The sequence below is a fragment of the Anser brachyrhynchus genome, assembly GCF_964034855.1.
Source record: "Anser brachyrhynchus genome assembly, chromosome: 2".
Lineage (NCBI taxonomy): Eukaryota > Metazoa > Chordata > Aves > Anseriformes > Anatidae > Anser > Anser brachyrhynchus.
Genome location: NC_137695.1, coordinates 21,794,894 through 21,817,388, shown reverse-complemented (window position 1 = coordinate 21,817,388; position 22,495 = coordinate 21,794,894). Strand labels below are relative to the sequence as shown.

Genomic DNA, 22,495 nt, shown 5'->3' with positions numbered 1-22,495 from the left:
GAGAATCAGGGATTGGGTAGAGAGAAACTCTTTTAATATCCCACAGAGGCACAGACTGCAGTTATCTTCCCTTTCCCTAAACAAGAGGGAATCCACACAGAGTGAACTAGGATACAAACTAGGAAAGTTTTCCTTGTTAGTTCCAGGCCACAGTTTATTAATTGGATTTGACTGGCTGAACAACAAATGAGATAGAAGAATCACTTGGCTACCATGAACCAGTAAAACACATTCAGTTGTTCAGCTCCTTCTCTGGAAGAGTCCCCACTGCTATCTGTGATCTGGGGAGAAATGATGTAGATTAGAGGAGAGATGACACTTTACTCCACATCTCTGATTTCACTGTTAACTGAGAATTACTGTGAAACAGAATACACTTCAGTGTGAGTAAGAATAGGAAACATCCCATATATCAACAACGTATTTCTGAGTGATATTCTTTTAATTGCAAGTACCCTGATAACCAGAATAAAAGATCGTAGTTGGATGTTGGTCCATATTCTAGATTCCTATGCTTTTGCCTACACACTAGCTGGGGCAGGCCAGGAAGGTGATTATTTTTCTGATGACTACAACACAGCTTTGTGCTGTTAGGACATATGACAAGTATAACTTAACTTCTGGACTTCTTCACAATTCTAATAGCACGGTGCTGCTAAAATGCTGCCCAGTCACTGGCAGGTGACAGCTGTAGTGTGACAGCAGGATGCATGGTGCCGACAACATCATACATATCACTTTCAGCCTACCTGAAGTTTGTGGTGTGGTTGGATCTGTCCAAAAGTGTTGTAGGAGAGCAATTTGTCTTCTCTGAATTACCTAAAGGCTAAACAAAAATTCTTCTCTTCATACTGACTGGCATCCACACAGTTCAGAGTCCTGCTCAAAATACAATTATAGGGATACAATAACCATAAGAAGATTATTGAACATTATGTGCAAGAATCAGTAATATCTTTTAAGAGTTTTTGACTTAAGCTGCAAGAAAATGAGACATTGTGATGTTTTTTGTTAATACTTTTCAGTTGCTGAGTTGGTATCAGTAGGAGACTATACTGAAGCAAACTTTCTGGCAGACACCATTAAGATACTTCATGGAAAATCTCCGAACTTTTGGATAGGGCTAAAGAAAAATGACATAGGTAGTATCTTCAATACTTAATCATGTTATTTCATACAAAATGACTCTGCTTCATATTAAGAAAGCAAACTTGTGTATTTGAAAATATAAATATATATCAAATATATGTTTATTTCAAAGCATGTTTACATACACTTAGAACTGTAACTGAAACATTTAATCTATTCATACAATAATTTTTTGTTTTTCCTATCAAAACCTGTTCTGTCTAAAACATTGTTAATATGCTCATTTTAAACATCAGGACAATGGGTATGGACAAAGTCTGCAGTGGATTTTGTCAACTGGCAAACGGGAGAGCCTGTAAATGAAAGGTATAAAGACTGTGGAGAAGTCTGTGCATTGACTGGGCACTGGAAAAGCAATGTGTGTTCTTTCAGAAAAGGATATATCTGTAAAAAAGCAAAAAGTAAGTAACATTTCTAATACACTGTGGCTATTAATGTCTCATAATATATTTAAATTGTATATTGTAGAACATGTAAAAATGTAAAATATTACAGCTTTATGTGCAAAAACAATAAACTACAATAGCAGCATTCAGTTGTCAAATACTGAGGCCTTGGGAACAGCTGGATATCCCATGTGGCATCTGACTGCCTCCTCACAAGGCTGCAGCTCCTGCAAGTCCTATAAAATCACCATCAGCCCCGTGCTACTCTCATGCGTACCTCAGGTATCTATGTTTAGCCAAAAGAATGGAAGGAGACCACTCATTTTTAATAAAAAGACAGTTTTCCTTAGAATTTTCCATTAATTATCATGTAGTCTAAGTTCAAAAGCAGCAAGTTTTGTTTCATTTCAACTGACCATATTCTCAGAAAAATCTTGTTCTGATGAGTGCAACAAAAACTCTGTCTGATAATAAATGCCGGATTTGGTGCTTACTTTCATTACTATCGTTTGAACTGATGATTAGAGGACTATGATAAAATACCTTCTTGTGGCACTTATCACGTGGTAGAATTATATGTGACACTTATCAGTTTAATAATCATGTTTACTAAAATGCTAATAATATATTGATACCAAAATGATCACCTGCAAGAAAATTCAAGGGTTTGATTACCTAATGAGACTAAATGAAAGTGTTCGAGAACATGAACATTTTGTTTGGTAAACTACATATTTCTGTTCATCTTTCCCCTACTTGATGCATTTAGGAAGTACAACTGCAATGGGAACCAAATCCACAAGGAGTGGTTGTTTCCAACAGAAGAAACTAAACTCACAGATCCTTTTCAGCTCATGTAAAGATCCTCATGATACATTTCTAACTTATAACACCTTCATTCAGGAAATGTTTCCTGTTCCAGAAAACACCTAAAATTTAATATAGATCTCACGTGCAGTTTCTTGGAAACAAACATATTTGAAAACACTTTTGGAAGTAACAGAAAACTGACTATAATTTCATTTCTTGTTGGGTATCTTGACTGAGGAGTTCAGATGCTCTTAGAAGAAATAGCAGAGCATTGTATTAGAGGTTACACATGCTTAGCTCCATTGCCCTGGGAAAGCAGGTGGATTTAGGGGGAATTCTCAGGAGCATCCAGACTTTGAAATTTTAAATTGCCTCACTTTTTTCCAAAGCGTTCAGAATAAACATTTTCTTTTCTTTCCAAAAGCTCCTGAAAAGACAGAGATGTCACCAGAAAACACAGGTAAGTAGACTTCCTTGTAAGTAGAACTAAGGAGAAACTCAAATATAACAAGAAAATAATTATATAGTTTCTAAATATTGTTTTTGAGAGTATTTAAAAATAAAAAGTTCGTAAACTTTATCTGTATCTTGGTACAGGAAATACAAGAGATTCTGAATTAAATTGTTTTATGATTAGACTTGTTTAATTATATTTTATTCAGTTTTGTTGGTAACAACAACTTGTTGAAGGGAAATTCTACAAGCTTATTGCATTCTTCTGACTTTTAGTTAAATAAATCTTTTTTTTTTTTTTTCTGGATTCTGAAGTCTCTTAAAATCAAAGGTGTTGATTCCATTTCATCCATTTACAGGAGAGAAAACGGAGAAAGCACTTTCCACTGGCATTATATGGCTGCTTGTTGTACTAGCCCTTTCTATAGTTGTAGCTGGAATTATAGTTTATTTCTACTTGAGGAAAAAAAGACAAAACCAACTATATATTTTAACCAGACTGGGTGGATCAGAACCAACTGTGGATATCCAAGGAAAAGATGCACATACCGACGTAGTCTGACAAAATACCCATATGTCCCAACTAACGAAAAGCAATCTGTGCTTCCCAGTGGAATCTTAGGCCAACTTTGCATTTTCCTACCCAAATAATAGTCTTCTCCCATCACAGATATAAAATTCATGGATTTATTTAAACACACTCACACATATATACATTCCCTCCAAAATGCCCTCCAAAGTGTTAGAGTTTCTGCTGTTTCTTTAAGCGGGAGTACAAATACATTTTTCACATAAATGAGCATGGTTAAAAAGCTGGCTCCAGAGGTGTCAGGGCAAAATTCTGACTGACGTTTAATATATGAAATTGCTTTCTTTAACTCATTTCTCCTTTTTGTACACAGAGGAAATCATTACTCGTATCTTTACGTGATATTTTCCTGCTGTATTGCTTCAGATATGATGAGAAACTGCTCATTTCAGACTTGCAGCTTCAGTTTATACTATTTTTTCATTCATGTAAAACCCACTATAATACCTGCCTCGATTAATTCAATATTACTTTGTTACCAGAAAATAAATATATATATGGAAAATAATTGAAAAGGCTCCTGTATTCCTAATTCTAGTCTGAACTTTGAGAACAATTATGTCATTTTCTACAGCCTTGCATTTTTGCAGCTTTCTGTAAATATATGCATTTTTCCAGCTGGTTCAAATTAATAACAAAAATACAATATTAGATGATTCTATCTGTTGCGTATTATCTTGGTAATGATGCTTGCAGTATGCAATGGAGATGCACCTTTTTAAATCTAAGAATGTATAATAAATGGCTATCTTATACTGCATTACAGAACTCTCCAGTTTAGAGAAATAAAATAACTTGTGTATTTCTTGAAACTAAATTCTTAAATTTTTGTTGTAATATGATTTGATAATGTGCTCTACAAGATTCAGAGTTTCTTCAACTGTACACAATAGCAGCATTTTCCTCAGGGGCAGTCTATTATGTCATATTTTAAGACATGCAACATCTCTGCTGAGATAAGGAAACACCTTGCTCCTAGCTTTAGGGGACAACTGGGACTAGCAGCCTCAGCAAAGAAGTGTCTGGAGGAAGAGGGCTAGAGCACAGGAGCTTCTACCAAGTATGTATAAGGGGAAACAGATGCTCTCCTAGGCCCATCTGTAAGAGCTGTTGTCAGGATTTCTTACTCTTAAAGTCTCTGACTGACAAAAAGATGATGCAATGAAGGCTCTCTTTTAAAGAGAATAAGTTGTATATGTGGAATAGGTTTCTACACCAGAACATACGTGCCTGTGTCTGATTGGCTTGAGAACACATTTTATTACCTCTACTATTTACCTTTTCTCTAGATAGCCAGTAAACAATAAAGTCCCCTAAGTAAAAATATTATTGTTAGCAACTTAGAGTGGAAGTAGCTCCATCAGGAATACTTCCTTGAGTTGTTTTATCATGAGTAGTCTTAAAACATGGGGTGCCCCTGCTAACTTGTTTCCTTCTCAGCTTTCATTTCTTCCCCCTGAACTCCTTTGCTGGATGGACACACGTTACTCTACAGCTTTGGCTACGTTTGTAAAGGGGTCTTTCCAATCACAGATATTGAAGGACATCTCAAGACTGTATGACTCTTCCCTTTCTGGTACGTCTGCATGACATTACTTAACCAAGAGACATGATAAAAAAACTGCCACCACAACCACCAAAACTATAGGTTATTTAAAGTAAAGATAAAAATGCAGTAAATAAAAAGTAAATTTTACAATTAAAACCCTCTGAACACTTTGTAAAACTCTGAGATAAAAACCCTTAAAAAAATAATAACAAACTCCCTAAATTACTTCAGCAAATCCCATAATACCAACTCACTGCTGTTCTCAGGAGGAAATAGGAAATAGCTCAGAGAACTTTGGATAAAACTGGAATGAGAAAAACACCACCTGCTTCCCATTTAGATGACTGAAGATTAAATTGTTTCCTGGTATGTGCTACAGCAATCTGGGAATACAGTTACACTTGCCTTTTTGGATGAGCAAATAGGGAAAGTGCTTTTCCTATCCTATAGTTAAAAACAATATAGGCTGCTGGGTCTTACAGTATATATGTCCATCTCAATGAGCCCCATAATTTAAATTATCTTTCTCAAAAGAAAGAAAGCGTTTTTAAGAAATGTATATTATAGGGCTATATTTTTTTTTTTTTAAGTTATTTGCAGGTTTTATGGTCTGTACCTGTGAAAATTAGGAGCTCATAGTAGTGGTGTTCTGGTGATCAAATTCAGCACAGCCTGGGAGCTCCAGGGAAGGAGTCTGGCTGGTATCACCACCACGTGGGAAGAAGGAAGAGCTTGATAGACATGCTGCTCTGCTTATGCCAGCTATCTGTGTATTCACATGAATATCTTTTGATATAGATTTTTATACATTTTTACGTACAGATATTTTGTAGTTCAGTTCAGCATCATGTCTGAACAAGAAATGGACATGATCATGGCGCTAGGCATAATGTATGTTGCTGATACCTCTGCAAGAAACCAAGAAACTGCAAAGGCTGATCCCTGACTTACAGAAAAGGGAAAGACAGAAAGCACCCTGGTGAGAACAGCAGTGAAAACAGGGCAGAGTGAGCTAGTGCAGCAGGACCCATACCTGCGTAAGGGACTGAGAGGAAGGCCAAAGCCCTGCCCCAGACCTGCTCATGTGAAGCAGGCACTGTCATCCTTACCCATTTATTGCAGTGTGGGACAGCATCATTATAGCAAAGAAAAAGGTCATTCAATCAAATGAGACAAGCCACTGGACAGAGATCTTTGTGCCCAAGCCCTCTGACTCCTCTACACTTGTCTTTCAGACTGGTTATTGGAGATGAATGCTGTATTGGCCATGCACCTCATCCAGGGCTCAGACACAGAAGGGGGCTGGGCTGCACAGGGCAGAGGAGACTCTTATCCCTGTCAATGCTTTATCCTACTGCTTGTGTCCAAGTCAGATGTCTGCATGTTTCTTGTCAAAAAGACCTGTATACTAAAAAACACACTGTCAGTTCAGATCTTGGGATAAGAAAAAAACTGTTTATTACGAATGTTTCAGTTAAATTAGCTTCAGAGTGGGGAACATAAGACACTTCACCACTGCTGTTAAATATAAGCATTTATACTGCTATGTGTGTATGTGTATTTGTGTATGATTCCTTACCTTATTTTTATAAATAAATAATGCTTGATTTTTCCCACTAGTTTCTGAAGGATACATAACCTCCTCTGCAACTAGATCGTGATCATTTCGTGACAGGAAAATATCATTCAACAATGGAAATACAGAACTCTTAGTCTTCTTGCAGCCAGAGATGTTTTATTTTGTAACTGTGGCTGCAGAAGAGCTGAAATTATATGGCATTCAAAATATCAGAGCAAAAACAGGGGTGTGTATGGAATTACAACTCATTTGTTGTCTCAAAATTACAATGGCAGAATTCTGAGAATTAATATTTTCAGTTTTCTGTGCTAGTTTGGCTTTGCACCTGTTGGAACATTTTCATGTATCTAAGACTGCTGTTGCATATAGACTAAACTGTTGACACAATGGAAAAATTTTGTACAGACAATTGGAGTGGCACTGCTGGACGTGGTAGGTTTTATATGTAAAAGAACATGAAGGAAAGAGTTGTGTCAAATCATGAACACTGATGATGAAAGGCATGATATGCTACTGTAACTACAGGAAAAAGAATAGTGACAGGATGTATCCAGAAACAGCAGCATGCAGTCTCAGTATGTCTGTGCCTTTTATGACATTACATTGCTCTTAAGTTCTGAAGTTGGGATCAAATGGACATACAATTGTTTTAATGTTGTCAGTAAAATTAATCACAGGTGACCGAAAAAAAAAATAAATCTATCCCAGTATGATAATGCTTGCAGAATAAATAGCAGTTACAGAATTATTATCATTATTATTATTTTCACTGCACAACAATTAAAAATGTTTAGGATTTTAATGGACTGAGATCCCTTCACAAACAATTGTTATTACAAATTTTAAGTAAGACTTTTTAACAGCTCCCCTTGTTCTCTACTCCTCTTCTTAGAACAATTTTTTATAGGGAGGAAAAAAAAATAGCTTGTCAAGACTTTATATGGTATTAAAGATGATCACAGATTTCCTTTCTGGGAAATCAGGAAGTTATCTGAGATGTGCTGCAGCTGCTGCTATTCAACTGCATTCCTAACTGCTTTAATATAAGAGAAAAACATGCCCACAAAAGAAAAGCAGAGAAGATGAAAGACGAAAAATGTTACTGCATATAATCACTGTAGCTACTCCAGGAGCCAACAAATCTACAATACCATTCAGCAGTTTAAACTTTTGCTTCTACTTTCCTTACAGCAATGCTTCAGAGATGCTGTCTTGATTCACTTAAGTAGATAATTTTTAAACAGATGGATCATTTCAATACTAGGAAACAGAAGAAGTATGATGTAGAAGAAAAAAGAATTATAGGGAAAGAGATGACAATAAGGGCAGTAATTTCACTTTCCTGGTTGCTCAATTGAGGCCAGCAGAGACTGTCATGTTCATGCATTGCAAGAGAAAGACAAGCAGTACCAGTAGCATCACAGTGAATCATGAGCTGTTGGAGACAGTAAATACAGTGCCCAGGATGATCAAATTCAGTCTTCTCTCCCTCCACCCTTCTGGTATCCGTCTAACAGCAGACCACAAAAGGAGTGATGAAACAATTCATCTTGTTATTTTTCCCATCAATTATACACAAACTAGTTTTAATTATTTTATATTCTGCTACCTCTTTGTTTATAATAGCCTTCAGAAGGTATCAGCGAGCCTACTTTTATTTTTGCTGACCTTTATAAACATATAATACGTAACAGGCTGGATCACTCCTGGGCCATGTGGTTTACTCATTCCCTTTATGAATAATATGAATTTGTACCATGCAAATTCATTCATTACAATTATAAAAATATTTTCAGCCTTTTGCTTATTTCAAGCATTTTAAACAGAATGTAAAGAGAAGTGTGCCCTTTATTTATTTTTTCCTACTTATATATTTTAAAGCTTTAGACTTGGGCAAAGTATGAAGACTTAATCCAGGTAGTAAATTGGTTATTAAGACAATCTTGTAATCTTTACAACATACTTACAAATAAACCTAGCATGTCTTAAGAAGAAACAGGCAAACATGTTTTGTGGAAATGGTTTTAGGTCAGCAACAACTGTCACAAAAAGAAAAATTCCGGAAAAAAAAATCATTTTCACATAATCTTTCCCTCATTTTTCATTATAATAATTTGCAATGACAACATAATCTCTTTCATGCACAGGCTCAACCACCTAAGACAACTGAATGGAATGAATTCATCCCACATAATTTAGATATGTAAATATCTATGTAGTAGCTAAACTACTCACCCACAGTCCCCATTGTGATCAATACAGAGAAATAGGTACATCAGGGTACAACTACTTGATCTGCTCTAGAGAATCATGAGAACTAGACTCTCACCGAAACAGAGAAAACCTACACCAATTATTTCAAATGTAGCTACTACAGATACATTCAAATGGTTTAACTTCTTGTTGGTGTTTCTTACCTTTATTTCTTTAAGACATATTGGAGCAAACACAAAACAGTATTTAAATATGCATAACAGTTTCCACTGTTATGATAAATTCATTATACAATATGACTTAGCTATTTGCCTGTGTAGATTTAATAACCTACACACATCCACGGTGCCAATCAATGAGTTTGAAGTTTAAACAAATGAAAGATTCACATATATTTGAATTGAGTAATGACAATGCTATGACACATCCAATGACACTGTGAAGAATCATTGTGGACAAACAAAATCCAGGGAGAGTGTGATTAAAATAGTGGTAATAAAAGGGAATTTTTATTGTTGTTATTTTGTGTGTTTTATTAGTTCTTGTCCCAAAGCTCATGGCCTATGGCTTGGGATGAAAAAGAGATACAAGAAAACTGAATGACTACTGGTGAATACAGTGACTAGCTCTTCTGTCAGGGTTTTAAGGAGGCATTTTTAAAAAGACAGCATGGCGGATTCGAAAACTAGTGCAGGAATGTGGTGTTGGAAATACTGCACATATTCCATGAGAAAAAATGAATACCTCAGAATCCAGTTCTTAACTGATATAGTATGCAATGCCTGGCATGGCCCATGCTAATCTTTTTTTTTTTGATTATCTCTAATGTTAATTCATGAAAGAACTCCAGGATACTCCACAAAACAACTATTAAAATCAGTCTCAATAGGCGCCCACCTGCCTTTGTATTCTCACGCACACACTTTCCAGCTCATTGCCAGAATGGGTGAGAAATCAGTGAAGTGTGCTTGCCTACAGTCCTGATGCAGTCTTTTTATTCAAAGTTGCCCTGAGCTGATGTGTACAATATACCAGTGAACCCCTGATAAGTTTAAGTTGTGCTGAGTATCAGAAATGAGGGCTGTGATGCTCCTGAGAGATGCATATAGCTGAGGAAAAAGGTTTACAAAAGTCCAGTCCAGTCTAATCCCCAAATTTCAATTTTTAGTTCAGCTAAATCTGGCCAGAATTTATTTTTAATTTAATTTATGTAAGCGGAGACTCCAGGCTGGGAGCTACTAAAACCCTCCAGTGCCTCTGTGACTTGGCCGTCACAGTGGCTGCCATGACTGCGTTCAATGTGGCGGGCCAAACCTCACAAAACAACAGCGCCCAAAAGTAGAGGGGGACTTCCAAAATCCTCCATCTGCACCTCACTCCTCCCCGTCGGGCACGGCCCCTTCTCATGAGGAGCAACTGCCTGCTGCCCTACACCTGGTTAAGTTGCCTGCATGGGAGCTGCTCGGGCCCCCACCCGGCCTCTGTGTGTATCTGTTTTTTCGCAGATCGAAGGTGGGGTGCATGAGGTGAGATGGTGGCGATGAGAGCAGAGCAGCGGGAGGCAGAAAAAAGGGAGCGAGTCAGCTCCCAGGGAGCGGCTGGGCTCCCCGCGAAACCGCGCCGCCGGCCTCGCGCCCAACATGGCGGCCGGCGCCAGGAGCGCCACGTTCCGCGGCAGCCGGCGGCGACATCTAGCGAGCGAGCGGCAGGCTGCGGCCGGCAGGGAGCTCTAGGTTCTGTTCTTTATTCAGTTTCACCTATAGTAAACGATGACGGAAGCTCAGGAGCCATCGATGACATCTGTGACATAACAGCGGACTTTCATCCCTGCTGGGGAGTGGATTACCTCAGCTGGAGTTGTCCAGGTTTTACTCCCACGGACAGGCAGGCTGCGCTCACAGACACAGGGTTTGCTTTGAGCAAACCAGATGTGGCCCTGAGCATCACTGAGAAGCAGAACCTCGAGGCAAATAAATGAACCGTTACGGAGATGATGAGAGGGAATTGGTTCTGATTTCCGAATTAATTTTTTAGCTGGTGAATGAGATAATGTGCTGGCCATCTTCTTCCAGTTGGAGTACTCTTACTAGCCTAAAGAATTGTATAGGATTTTTTTTTATTTATTTTTTATCTTTTCACGTAGCTCTTATGTGTAACTTTTAAATAAAACAAACACAGTAAAATATTAATAATTTTCTTGGTTTTATTTCTTTTTTTCTCCCCCTTGCAAGTCTTGTGGGACCTGGACCTTCACTTTAATGTTCCAGGTGGCATTTGTGCATTATGTGACAAATCAAAAACCATTTTCCTTAGCTTCTCCTTCAGTGATAAAGTGTTTTTAGCTCTCAGAAGCATTCTAGAGAACAGTTAATTGCTTTTGAATCTTAAAACTGAAAAGTCCACAAAAATGTAAAGTACATTAACTTATTAGTGACACAGAACTGTCAGGAATTCTTCTGGCTCAATTTCAGAAACTTATTTACACACCAAACTTGGCCCACTGGGGAATACTTAATGGCCACTTTTATTTCCAACTTTCTTTTTATTTCTCACTGTCAGGATGAAGATATCTCACTTCATCACCAGTCTTTCAGTAATTGTTCTTTATTGTCCTTCAGTAAATGCCCATTTTGGTGTTTTCATATTTTTCCAGACTTTCATCAGGTACATTAGTTTCTTTGCAGATTTTTCAAAAACGTGAAATGGGATTGCACTTAGAGGCAATGACGTTGACACATCAGAGATCATCAGTGTAATTGCTAACAGTACTTCTCTCTTTTTTTTTCTATTTTTGTTGCCTTTTCATATGCTCTAGACTAGAGACTGCAACAGATGAGAGACTTCAGACACAGAAAGCAGGAATAATGGAAAACTCCAGTTGCCTGCAAATAGAGTTGTACTTATCCTATTGGCAAACATGCAGACAGCAGGTATATAAGATTTAATAAATTACTGCTTTTTGGAGTGAAAACTCACAACAGAAGCTTAATCCCAGGAGCAAAAGACCTTGTCAGGGTAAAGGAAGGAAGGTCACAGTAATACAGATCACATAAGAAAAAAAGAACTTTGAAGTTACTGTTTGCTCTAGTACGTAATCTATTCCTAAAAAAATCTTCAGTGCCAGAGGAAAGAATGTGACAAATACTTCATCAGTCTGTAAAACCATCTGTGTTTCCTGAGCACTACAAAATAGATAGTCTAACTTTCTCCAAGGTAAACTGACTTTCTCTGAGGTAAATAAATTAATAAGAAAATTAGGAAAAATATATGATAGCTTATAGAAGAATAAATACTTTTTTTTTTTTTTTTTTGTATTAGAAAATCATGCCTCACAACTCTGCTAGAATCGTAAGGACCTAGTACACATGTGGAGGAGATCATAGGTCATGTGCTATTGCATCTCACCTGGAAGAAAGAGTTAATGGGGACATTTAGCAATGACTCAAAATTATACATATTTGTCAAAATTAGACCCTGACTGTTAAGACCTGCAGAAGATTTGTCCACTGCTAAGATATGAGATAGTTACATGGAAGCTAAAGCACAGCTATGAAAATCAAAATGATGTATGTGAGGGAAAAATAATCCTAAAAAATATATATATCAAAAACATGTGCAGTGTCAGGCATTTAAGAAGCATTTGGTCAGTCCCCTGTAACATTCACAAAACAATCAAGAGCATTAGGAAATATGCAACTATATCTTTATGCTGTGTAGGTCTCTTGAGTCAAAAAGAACACAGAGGATCTCTATAAAAGGTGAAGAGAAAGGTTATCAGAGTAATCAGTGTTGTGACTGGGTTATAGCATGCAATGAGGTTAAATGCACTAGGAGCTTTCAGTTATAAAACAAGGTGATAAAGGGCAAATATTATGGAAGCATATAAAATCATGAGCTTTTTAATTGCCATGGGATATCATAGCATCAAAAATGGATTTCCCATGTTTCTGGAGGATAAGTCCACATGTGGCTGTAGAATACAATTATCCAAATGTGACTGCTGGCTCAGGAGGTCTTTAAAATGTGCTTCTCTCTTGCATGTGTCCACTGATTTAGTTCCTTCAAAGCATTTTTTTTACTGTCTGAAATAGCCAGCTTTCATTTGTCTGTCACTAAAGAATTCTGAAAGCTTATAGCAACGTTTAATTTTGTCTTGGAAAAGAAAATTTAGCTTTTTATAAGATCTTGCCATGTGTATTCTACTGAAGAAAATACACTCTCATATTCCATGCTTGTTTACTTAATGATTTTCCAGTATTAGAAGCACAAACCTGAAATATGATCTGTTTATTTGTATGAAATCATTTATGGAGATAGAATTTACTGACCAAACAGAAAACACTTCCTGTAACACTGAAAGCTATTTCATCAGGAGTGACTTCTAGCTCTATTTACTAATACACTATGTTGAGAATTTCCATATTAGTGTTATAATTGGAGCTCAGAACATGAGTAGAAGGCAATACAGATGAGTGTTCTGAAAGATGTTGGGTGTTTGACTTTGTTATACTTCAAGATACTGCTTTTGCATTGATTCAGGTGATTAGCAAGTATGTAGGGCTATGACAAATAGTTTGTATTCAAAGAAATATTTGTATGGTACAGGTAATGCATACATTGAAAGGCCAAAAAGCACCATAGTAATTGCCTACTTTAATCAGAGCCCAGACATGGTAAAACTTACCTATTCTTCTACTGTATCTCTTAATTATTTTATAAAGAGATTACATATTTTCCCTCTACCATCAACAAATGAAACAAATATTTAACAATTTCCCAACTTTGTTTTTGTAGTGTCAGCTTTGTTTCAGAAATATGCTGAAGTATAATTCCTGCAAGATTTCCTTTCTGTGCCTTTAACTGCTCCTGACTTACTTTAAAAACATCCTTTAATCTTTGCCTTTAGGACTAAATAATGAATGTTCAGCACCATCTTTACTTTTGAACTATGCTGGAAATACAGAGCAGCATAGTTAATTTATCCTTCAAATCAAAGGATACTCAGGATGCCCATTGCTTAACCTATAAAGACCAAGCACAGGGCAAGAAATAATGCTTTTCTGCATAGCAGCCTTCATAGCAGCCATTCAAACATCTTATTCAGAGATATGTCTTTTGATTAGTTGATCCGCTGATTTCTTTTGTTTTCTGCTGTTCTGTCATCTCTGTCATTTCTCAGGGTTTACAGGAGGAAGCCAGCTGTCCTGTTAAATTAACAGTCTTTTCAAGAGGAAATCAACTTCAGCTTTCATTAACTGATAAACCTACAGCTGCCTGAAATAAAGTGTACTCTGTGTCTAGCTATGTGACCACAAATGCTCTTCTTCTAGTGTTGTGGGAATGAGAGATATCTAGAAGTTGTCTGTGTCATCAGGAATACTGATTGTCAGCTTGTCAGCTCAATGCTTTTATTTTTTACTTTTTTTTTTTTTTTTTACCACAGTCAAAGGGCAGCGAGCCACTAAAGAAATTGTTTCCTACTCTATAGAGTAAAATAAACTATAATACTGCATCTAAAGGTTTCAATGGGATTAGAATAAACTGGTTATTTCATAATATTTTTTCTTATTATTATTCCCATAAATGTTGGTGGGTTTTATCCTCTAACATATATATTAGGATACACTTTGCAGGGTTACTAACATGATTGTATATTTACTGGTTAGATAATGGCCCGTCAGGAAATCCTTCCAGGTAATTTGGGCCCACTTTGCAAGTGACCACTATTGAAAAAGGTTCCTGGAGTTCAATATAATTTAAGTGTCCTGAAAAAGCCTTAATCTGAAAAATGATAGTCTAAAAAATGCAAACCTATTTAACCTCTATCTGTATGATCACACCTTTACATTCAAAAAATCTTAGTGATTGAATTATACCAATATAGGAGTGATGAACTGCTGAATGCAGAGAAATCTATCTAAAAAGGGTTCACAGCCATACTTCATTTTTTTGTGGAAACACATGTGCATACATGCACATACACTTGTAAATTAATTCAATCAACTGGGTAGCCTTTCTGTAAGTGAAGGTTCATACCTGCAACCAATCTTTCCTGCCTCCTGCTTGCTGTGGTGTTTAACACAGCACAAGTAGATAGTGACCATGCACCTGATACTCATCCCTCCAATTTTTGTCTTCTCTTGGCTGGATTATGCCAGTGCTAAGTCTGAAGCCTTCATCAGCTGGTAAAGAGAAACCTGCACTGAAAGTTGTAGCGTAACTCCTAAAGAAATTTTGCAAGCATTTATTCTGTTTTCTATACTGGCTTCTCTCAGCATATCATGTGGATTTTGGCAGGTTCTGCTGGTATTGTCCCCACAGTTTCCAGGAGATTGACAGAACTGCCACAAAAAAAAAAAAAAAAAAAAAAAAAAAGCTGACCTCATTTTCTTGGTACAAAAGAACTTCCCTCAAGAACAAAGCTCATCTAAGTATCCTTTTGTTAAGAACTATTTTCATATGGCTTTCAAAAGATTGTAGGATAAACTCCCATATAAAGCTAAGGAGCATCAGAAATCTCATGAGCTCCTATTCTAACTGAAAGGTCTATGGCTTTGCTTTTCTACTGCACAACCGTATGTGTAAAGAGGTGTGCATCTGTTATAAAAATTTTGAGCTGGACATTATACCAAAGATATGTGCTAAGGTATTTAAGGTATTCAGAACTAAATATACAGCTTCCTAAACAGCTAATGTTAGTCTCATAACAGTTTCTCTGTTAGTGTCTTTAGTTTGTCTCTAAGTTAGGACAAAGGTTTGAAATCGGGACAGAAGAATCAGGTTTTTACTGTGCTAAGGGGACTATGCACACCACAGGGGCAGCACCACAGCATTTCTAATTTTCATGTAGTTAAATTGTCCAAAATATTTAATACTGGCTGTATTGCATAATAGTTTGATTTATGAAGGTGTTTAGTTATGAGATAAGTACATAAACTCAAGGAGGGGAAATTTGCAGCTGAACTTGTGGAGGTAATTACTTTAGCTAGAAGAAGGATCTTGCAGGAAAGTAGAGAAGGTTTAGAATGGCAGGAGAGTTGGAGAAACCTGTTGGACAACTGGAATCTCTGAGTCGAGTTAGAAGATTGCAGGACAGGAGTTCTGACTTGCTGTTCAGTGCAAGATCATGGAAAAAATACTGGACCCTCAGTCCCTCATATCTCACAACCTCCCCCCTCCATAACTGCTGGTTTCTTGGTGTGCCTGGCTGTGAAACACAAGTCATGATGCAATTGAAAAAGTAGTTGAGCCCATCTATTATGTTGCTAGAGTAAATTATGCTTGTACATGAATATACTAGTGAATCACAGGGCAGGATTTTAGGATTCTGTTTGGTATGAATATATTTTTGTGGGTAGATATTTCATTATGTGCTCTGTAGCCATCAACATTCTTTTGTTTGTTTGTTTGTTTGTAAATACAATAGAAATATCTTTGGACCAAACGGAAATTCCTGTAGCGATACACTCTCTCACTCTTTGGTTGCCATACTTTTGCTGTCTGGGAACTAAATAAGTCGAGGAATGCTGACTATAGCCAGGCATAATTAGTTTCAGGTTTTATCCTTGTTTGTACAGAAGATTGAATCAATCATTACATTGGTTTGGTTGACTGCATAGACATGCCTATATTCATTGAAATGTAGCTTGACTTTTCGTTTAAAATGAAAAATGCAAAGTTCCTTTGTATCACAATAAATTAATCTGTAACCTTTTTTTCCAGTTTAAGCAAAAACAATTTAAAAATCACATTCAAAAGTGAAATGAGAAACCTACATGTAAACAAGCCTGTAACCATGTACAGCTGCTCCCTAAGAAGTTTACTTGAAATTCACTGCTGCCAAAAGTGGAGGTTTGTCTAATGAAAGTAGGGTTTTTCTGTGCTCCTGTGTAGGCTCTGCTCACTCTAGTCAAGTGCTCTTTTCTGTACATCATGCAGTGACTGGCAGGACTGGCGCCTTATGTAAATACGATAGATGAGGTATACTGAATTAATTCAAGTTCAATAGTTTGTGAGTATCTAGCTGGTGTACTTTATCTGTCTTCCCTGAAGAAAATGTCTCAGGGAATTGAGACATCTGCTGTGATGAATTTTGCACGGCAAATGTCAATCCCAACCAATGAGTTATTCTCTATATTTAAATTGGTTTTGGAATAGCATAAATTGTACTTATGCAAGCCCTTTTGTCAGTGAAATTCATCACAGTCTTACAAATTCAGCAGAGATTTTGGTAATTTTGTCTTTTTGGCATGTCCCACAACATTTTATTAAACAAAACAAACTTGTGGTTAAAAAGCTATGGTAACAAATACCTATAACATTATATTTGACAGTTGAGTAACTTACAGACAAAAAAAAATCTTTTCAAATTACACAGTTCAAAGCACTCATTTTTTGTTGCACATTTTTTTTCTTAGAAGTGGTTTTGATAGTAAACCTTAATCCAATGCTTTGTTTTGAATCCATTAAAAATGTAATCTAGAATTATTTCCAATCTAAAGCAATCATTAGACAGAATTATCATTGCAGCTTTGCTACGTTCAGTAATTTTACTGTTTTTGTTTTCTGCTTGTAGTAGAAAAATAGTGGGCAACTCCAAGTGCCATCCTCTCAAGCAAAAAAAAATACAAAGTCAGTTATCCCGGCTGTGGGGAATCAGAAAAAGATAAAATTAATCCAGAGCTCTAAAGGATAAATTTATTTTGTGGTCAGTAGCTTTCCCTGTTAAAAAGGACATGAATTTAAGTCTGAGTAGGGTCATCAGTATAGTGTTATATTGCATAGGGAGTATGAGGCAATGTGTGGAGAAGGGAAATTTAAACAGTCTGCTAGTTTTCTTTGAGATTTTCTGCTAGTCAGGATTTTTATGGTAGTGTTGCAAACCATGTCGCTGAGAAATGAACTACAGAACTGCTACAAGTTTGAGATCATGAATATTCATTTGCTCAATTAGCAAATTAAAAATGAAAGCTTGGTAGTTTTTAGTGATAGTGTTGCAGCTGTCTTCCATTTTTGTACAATAGTATGTAATCAAACTCTAAATGAATTCTTTGTCTTGATGATAAATTTTGATTATGCTGTTGTCATCCTTAATGTTTTGTATGGCCCTCTGTGAAACGTCATTTAAAAACTCCATTCTTACAAAATTGAATGGATTCTTTATTAAACTAACTACTTATGAAGATGTTTTACATTCTGTTTAAGATTCTTAGTCCTGGGTTATATTATCCTGGATAAATTCTCAATTTGAGTTATAGCCAAGGCTAGGAATTGAATTTCAGAAATGCTTCATATGAACATTTAAAGAAAATATAATGGGAAAAATGCCCAGGTTTGCCACTGTTCTCTCCAGTTTCCTGCCTGTGGGTGAGGCCAGGATTTGACTTTGAGCTGCTGCATGCTATTACATATTTTTTAAGTTTATAGCCACTGTAAGGGGACCATCAGAATTAAAAGCATGAATGGCCATTTTTTGATGAACCTTAAAAATTGCATCAGTGATGACTCCAGTGCATCCCTATCAAACAATAGAATATTGTATTTTATATGGAGAACATGAATACTGGTAAGGAAACTATCAGCCAGTGTCTTCACAGAGGCAAAGATTATGTTTTAGGCAGGCTAACAGAGCAAACATTGGCTTTGTTGATGTATACACTCAAATTTAGCACCCTCAAGCAGCTGGGCTTTACCTACTGCTAGCATTTCCACCTGTTCTAGCATGTAGCACTATATTTACTGTCACACTTCTGCAAATCCCCATGGTAAGGCATGTGCCATCTTACGCACTGCTTCAAAGGCTCTCAGCCTGGCCTGTGTCTGTGAATTGAATGTCTTGGTGCCTGGCAGTTCAACTACCCCCTATCTAGTAAATAGCGACTGAGATTTATGCCGATAAGTAAGAAAATATAAGTCAATGAAGGAGGTTAATATATTTGGCTAGTCTTCTCTCACATTGGATCACTCCAGAGAAGCTCTTTCCTGAACTATTTTAATAGTATAAGTAATATATTGGATATATTACCCTAGCACACCACTAGCCAATGGAATCGGCCAGGATGGCTAAGGTAGGATGTGTCTATGTACTAGCTTCAGCCATTCCTGCTCAGGTACAAACTCAAAGATCATGAAGAGTATAAGACTAGTCATACCTAAAGAGGTTTTAATGTGCTCTTGAGGCAATGAGTAACATCTCTCAGCTCCACTGGGTAGTGACTCCCTTATCTGTGAAGCTTTCCTCAACCCTAGGTCAGCATGATGTGCTATGTCTTATATATAAGAAGTGTCACTAAATTATTCCTATGTTATTATTGGTATGCTAATGACAACTGGAAGCAGTCACTACAATTTAAGACAATGTACTCATGTTTCCTATGAGTCAACACATACACTGTTTTAATTCCTTTTCCTTTTAGACTATTGGTGTTTCTGAGTGACTTGCATGTCAAAAATGCAAGACAATGCAAAAAAGCCAGAAGAAACAAAAGCAGACTGTATCCTGTGTTTATATAGAGCTAGCTGAAACCTGGAAGACAACAGCTTACAAGGAAAATTACTTCTCTGTAAACAGCTTGAAAGTAAGCAAATTAATGTAATAGTTTCAATCTAGGGACATGACTTTTTCTTAAGTGCACCAAGGACTGCATTTAGGAGGTTAGATATTAATATGGAGCATGTGGAAAAATTGGAAGTTCGGGAAGGAGGAAGAATTAAGTACTTCAGTTCTTTTGTGAGGGAAGAAAGAGAGAAGTCTAGAAATCCTAAGAAACAAGCATCAGTTCCTTAGGAAATTTGGAAAGAGCACTGTCAAGTAAAACCTGATAGTTGTCAACATTACCCCTTAGAAATGAACATGTTCTCACTCCGTCTAAGATCATATTTTATTTTTTAAAAATCAAGAAGTCCTGTAAAAATATCTGGATTATACATAATTATTTTTACAAAAGAATTTCGGTAATTTTCCACAGGTACACTCAACAGGAGGCAATAACAATTCTAATATTTCCAAGCTAACTGAGAGCTATGTGGAACTGATAATAGCTTGCAGATAATGTGTCCTAAGACACTAACAAAATGCTAAGAAACAAGATTTTCTGCAGGAATACAGGATGCATTATTCATATAAAACTGTGGTGAATCCAAGCATCATTTATTTGTAGTTGGTGAGATTTGGTAGGAATTCATCATTTAATTCCTTTAAAATGTTTAACTAGTCAACAGATGTAGCCATATTTATACGTTACTGTCATGTCAGCAGCAAGAGGCAGCTCCCTTTAGCTTCTATTGCAATGAACTGGCTGTAGGACTCCACTCTTGGAAATAAAGGTATGTTTTTTCCTGCCCTCAGCTTCTCTAGTAATAAGTTTCAGTGTAAGTCATACTATATTCATTTACCACCCCAACCTCAAAACACATTTTCCTTGTGTTCGTTTTTAGAAGCAAGTACCTTGAAGAATGTATGTGAGAATGGCAAAAACTGTTGCAGACTACTGCCTTTATGCATCACTACCAAAGTTAAGATGACCTACAAAACAATATAATGATGTCAGGAGCTAACTAAATCAAATGCCAGCTACCAGTAGTCACTAAGAAATACATAAGGAAAAGAAAGGGTTCTGCTAGTTCTGCTAAAATCTACTCAAGAACATTCTGATTCAGCTGTGCAAGACTGGGGTACTACCCTCATCTTGAGTATTTTCTGAAGTTGTGGTTGGTCTCCACATCTTGGAAGTACATGGGCTTAAAATAGGTACAAAGATTAAGGGATAGAGCAAGTGTCTTAAGAAACTGAAAGAAAAATACATAATTCTAGCCTGGAAAAAACTGATGAGGGGTATTGGTGGTGGCTAAAAACCTATGAAGGTTGTGGATAAAATGGATACACAACTGTTACTGTTCCAATTTTATAATATACTAACTGAAACTAGTAGGAGATTGTGGTTAAAAGGGGATTTAAAGGGAACAGACCACGGTGCTAGGCTTGCATGCACTAATAACATCGTCTACTGTTGATACAGAATAGTGAAACAGATAAAACTTTTCCTCAGAGCCAGTGGGGCATTTCTTAGCCTTTATGGTTCTATTTCTAGGTGTCTTTTTGGTTATTTCTTTCATTTCACTTCCCATCCTCCTCTTCACAAGGTTCACCTCACATTTTGATTCTCAATCCAGCCAAAAAGTCATTTAAGCAGAATAAAATTAACTAATGTCATGGACTTTAGCAGGGTTTTCAACAAAACCATAAATCCTTCTGAAAATCAAAGGGTAGAAAGATAATTTGCTCAAAAACTGTCTCATATTTGTGATTGTGGCTAACTTACTGATGAGGCTAAGCTAAGCTTCATGCTGGAAAACCAAAACACTTTATAGTTTTTTGTTTCTGTTAAAAATATGTGACAAGCATCATGTAGGTGTCTATGGCTTTCATTGCTAAATACAAAGGTAGTTTGATGTGTACCCATTTGAGGGTGTCCTTCCAAAGGTACATTACCTCATGAGGTAAGTCATTCTTCTTTACAAAACAAATGTGAGAATATATTTCTTCTACATAACAAAACTAATATTGACTTTGGTAATAATTTTAAGTCATACTTAAAATTCATATTCTTCGGTTGCCTGAACTTTCATTGAATGTTAAAGGAATGAACAAAAGCAATCTTGTCATATATGTTTGAATATCTGCCTCTAAAACTAATCAGTCACCAGCTTTGTAGGAAATACAAGCACTTGGAAATTGTTCCATACAGCAGAGGGCAGCAGTGGTAAAATGGCATGTCAAGTAGCGATTACTGTATGTCTACTTTTATCATCTTTAATATAATTGCTAGTTCCACAGTTCCAAGATTGTTTTATTCCAGTAGGTTTTATTCCAGTATTCCAGTAGGCAATATCCCGTTAGAATTCACTAATTTAAAGGAAGTATTTCTCATAAGTATTAAAATGATCAGAAATCCATTAAAAATTAATCAAGTACCAAATCTAATGAATATTGATTTTGCCAAATGGCATCTTTTCTTTGGATTCTTTCTTTTGAATAAGCTGGTTTCTGGCATTCATAACAGTGTTCTTACATTTCTTTCATGTTTATAGCTGAGTTTGCAGCTTTCAGATATGCAGACTTTAGTAAAATGTTCTGTCTAGCCCTTGGTTTTGCACAAAACTTGCAGAAATGAAATGTCTTTGAGCATTCTACTACTCTGTCAAATATATTTGAAATGGGCAAAATTGTTCAAGACTTACTGTAGTGGAAGAAGAGAGGGAATTCATAAAGAGGCATGGAGGGGTTCAGCTGGCAAAATGTAGTTTCATGGTACAGATGTCTAGAACAGAGACAATCCCTACAGGCTCTGTTAACTTTAAAGGAAGTTATGTATATGAATATATAATAAATTATATATAATTTATATAAAAATATATAAATACAATCTCTGACTCCAGAGTGCAATTCCTCTCTCCCAAAAGTAGACTTTCAGAATAAGCCAGATAAAATTTGTCTTAGATCTGTTTCTTCCAATGACTAGCCCAGATACAGACTTCTACATACACCAAATTTAAATAAGGCTAATCCTGCTTACACGCATAGATCTTTACTGCTTAAGCATCACTTCCTTTTTCAATGTGGGAAATCACACTGAGAAAAGAACCCCCCCCCCCCCCCCCCTTAAATGAGGAAAAAATGGAAACAGAATTAGGAAAATACAATTAAAAAAAAGGTAAATAATTGAGACTATACTCATATATATATATGTAATAAATGTAGTTTTTTT

The 22,495-nt window shown here is 36.4% G+C and overlaps 1 protein-coding gene across 4 annotated transcripts in view; it reads left to right on the top strand.

Moving 5' to 3' along the window:
- The window catches only part of LOC308190575 (macrophage mannose receptor 1-like), a 41,233-nt gene extending 29,994 nt beyond the window's left edge, over positions 1-11,239 (top strand). For 2 of the 4 annotated variants that reach the window (XM_080582146.1, XM_080582144.1), the window contains 4 exons: positions 1,026-1,142; positions 1,386-1,550; positions 2,770-2,805; positions 3,158-4,813. In XM_080582146.1, the coding sequence (XP_080438272.1) occupies positions 1,026-1,142; positions 1,386-1,550; positions 2,770-2,805; positions 3,158-3,360 (521 nt within the window). In that variant the 3' untranslated portion in view covers positions 3,361-4,813. The other 2 variants (XR_013947342.1, XM_080582145.1) reach the window with 2 other exon arrangements.
- Positions 11,240-22,495: the final 11,256 nt, after the last annotated feature.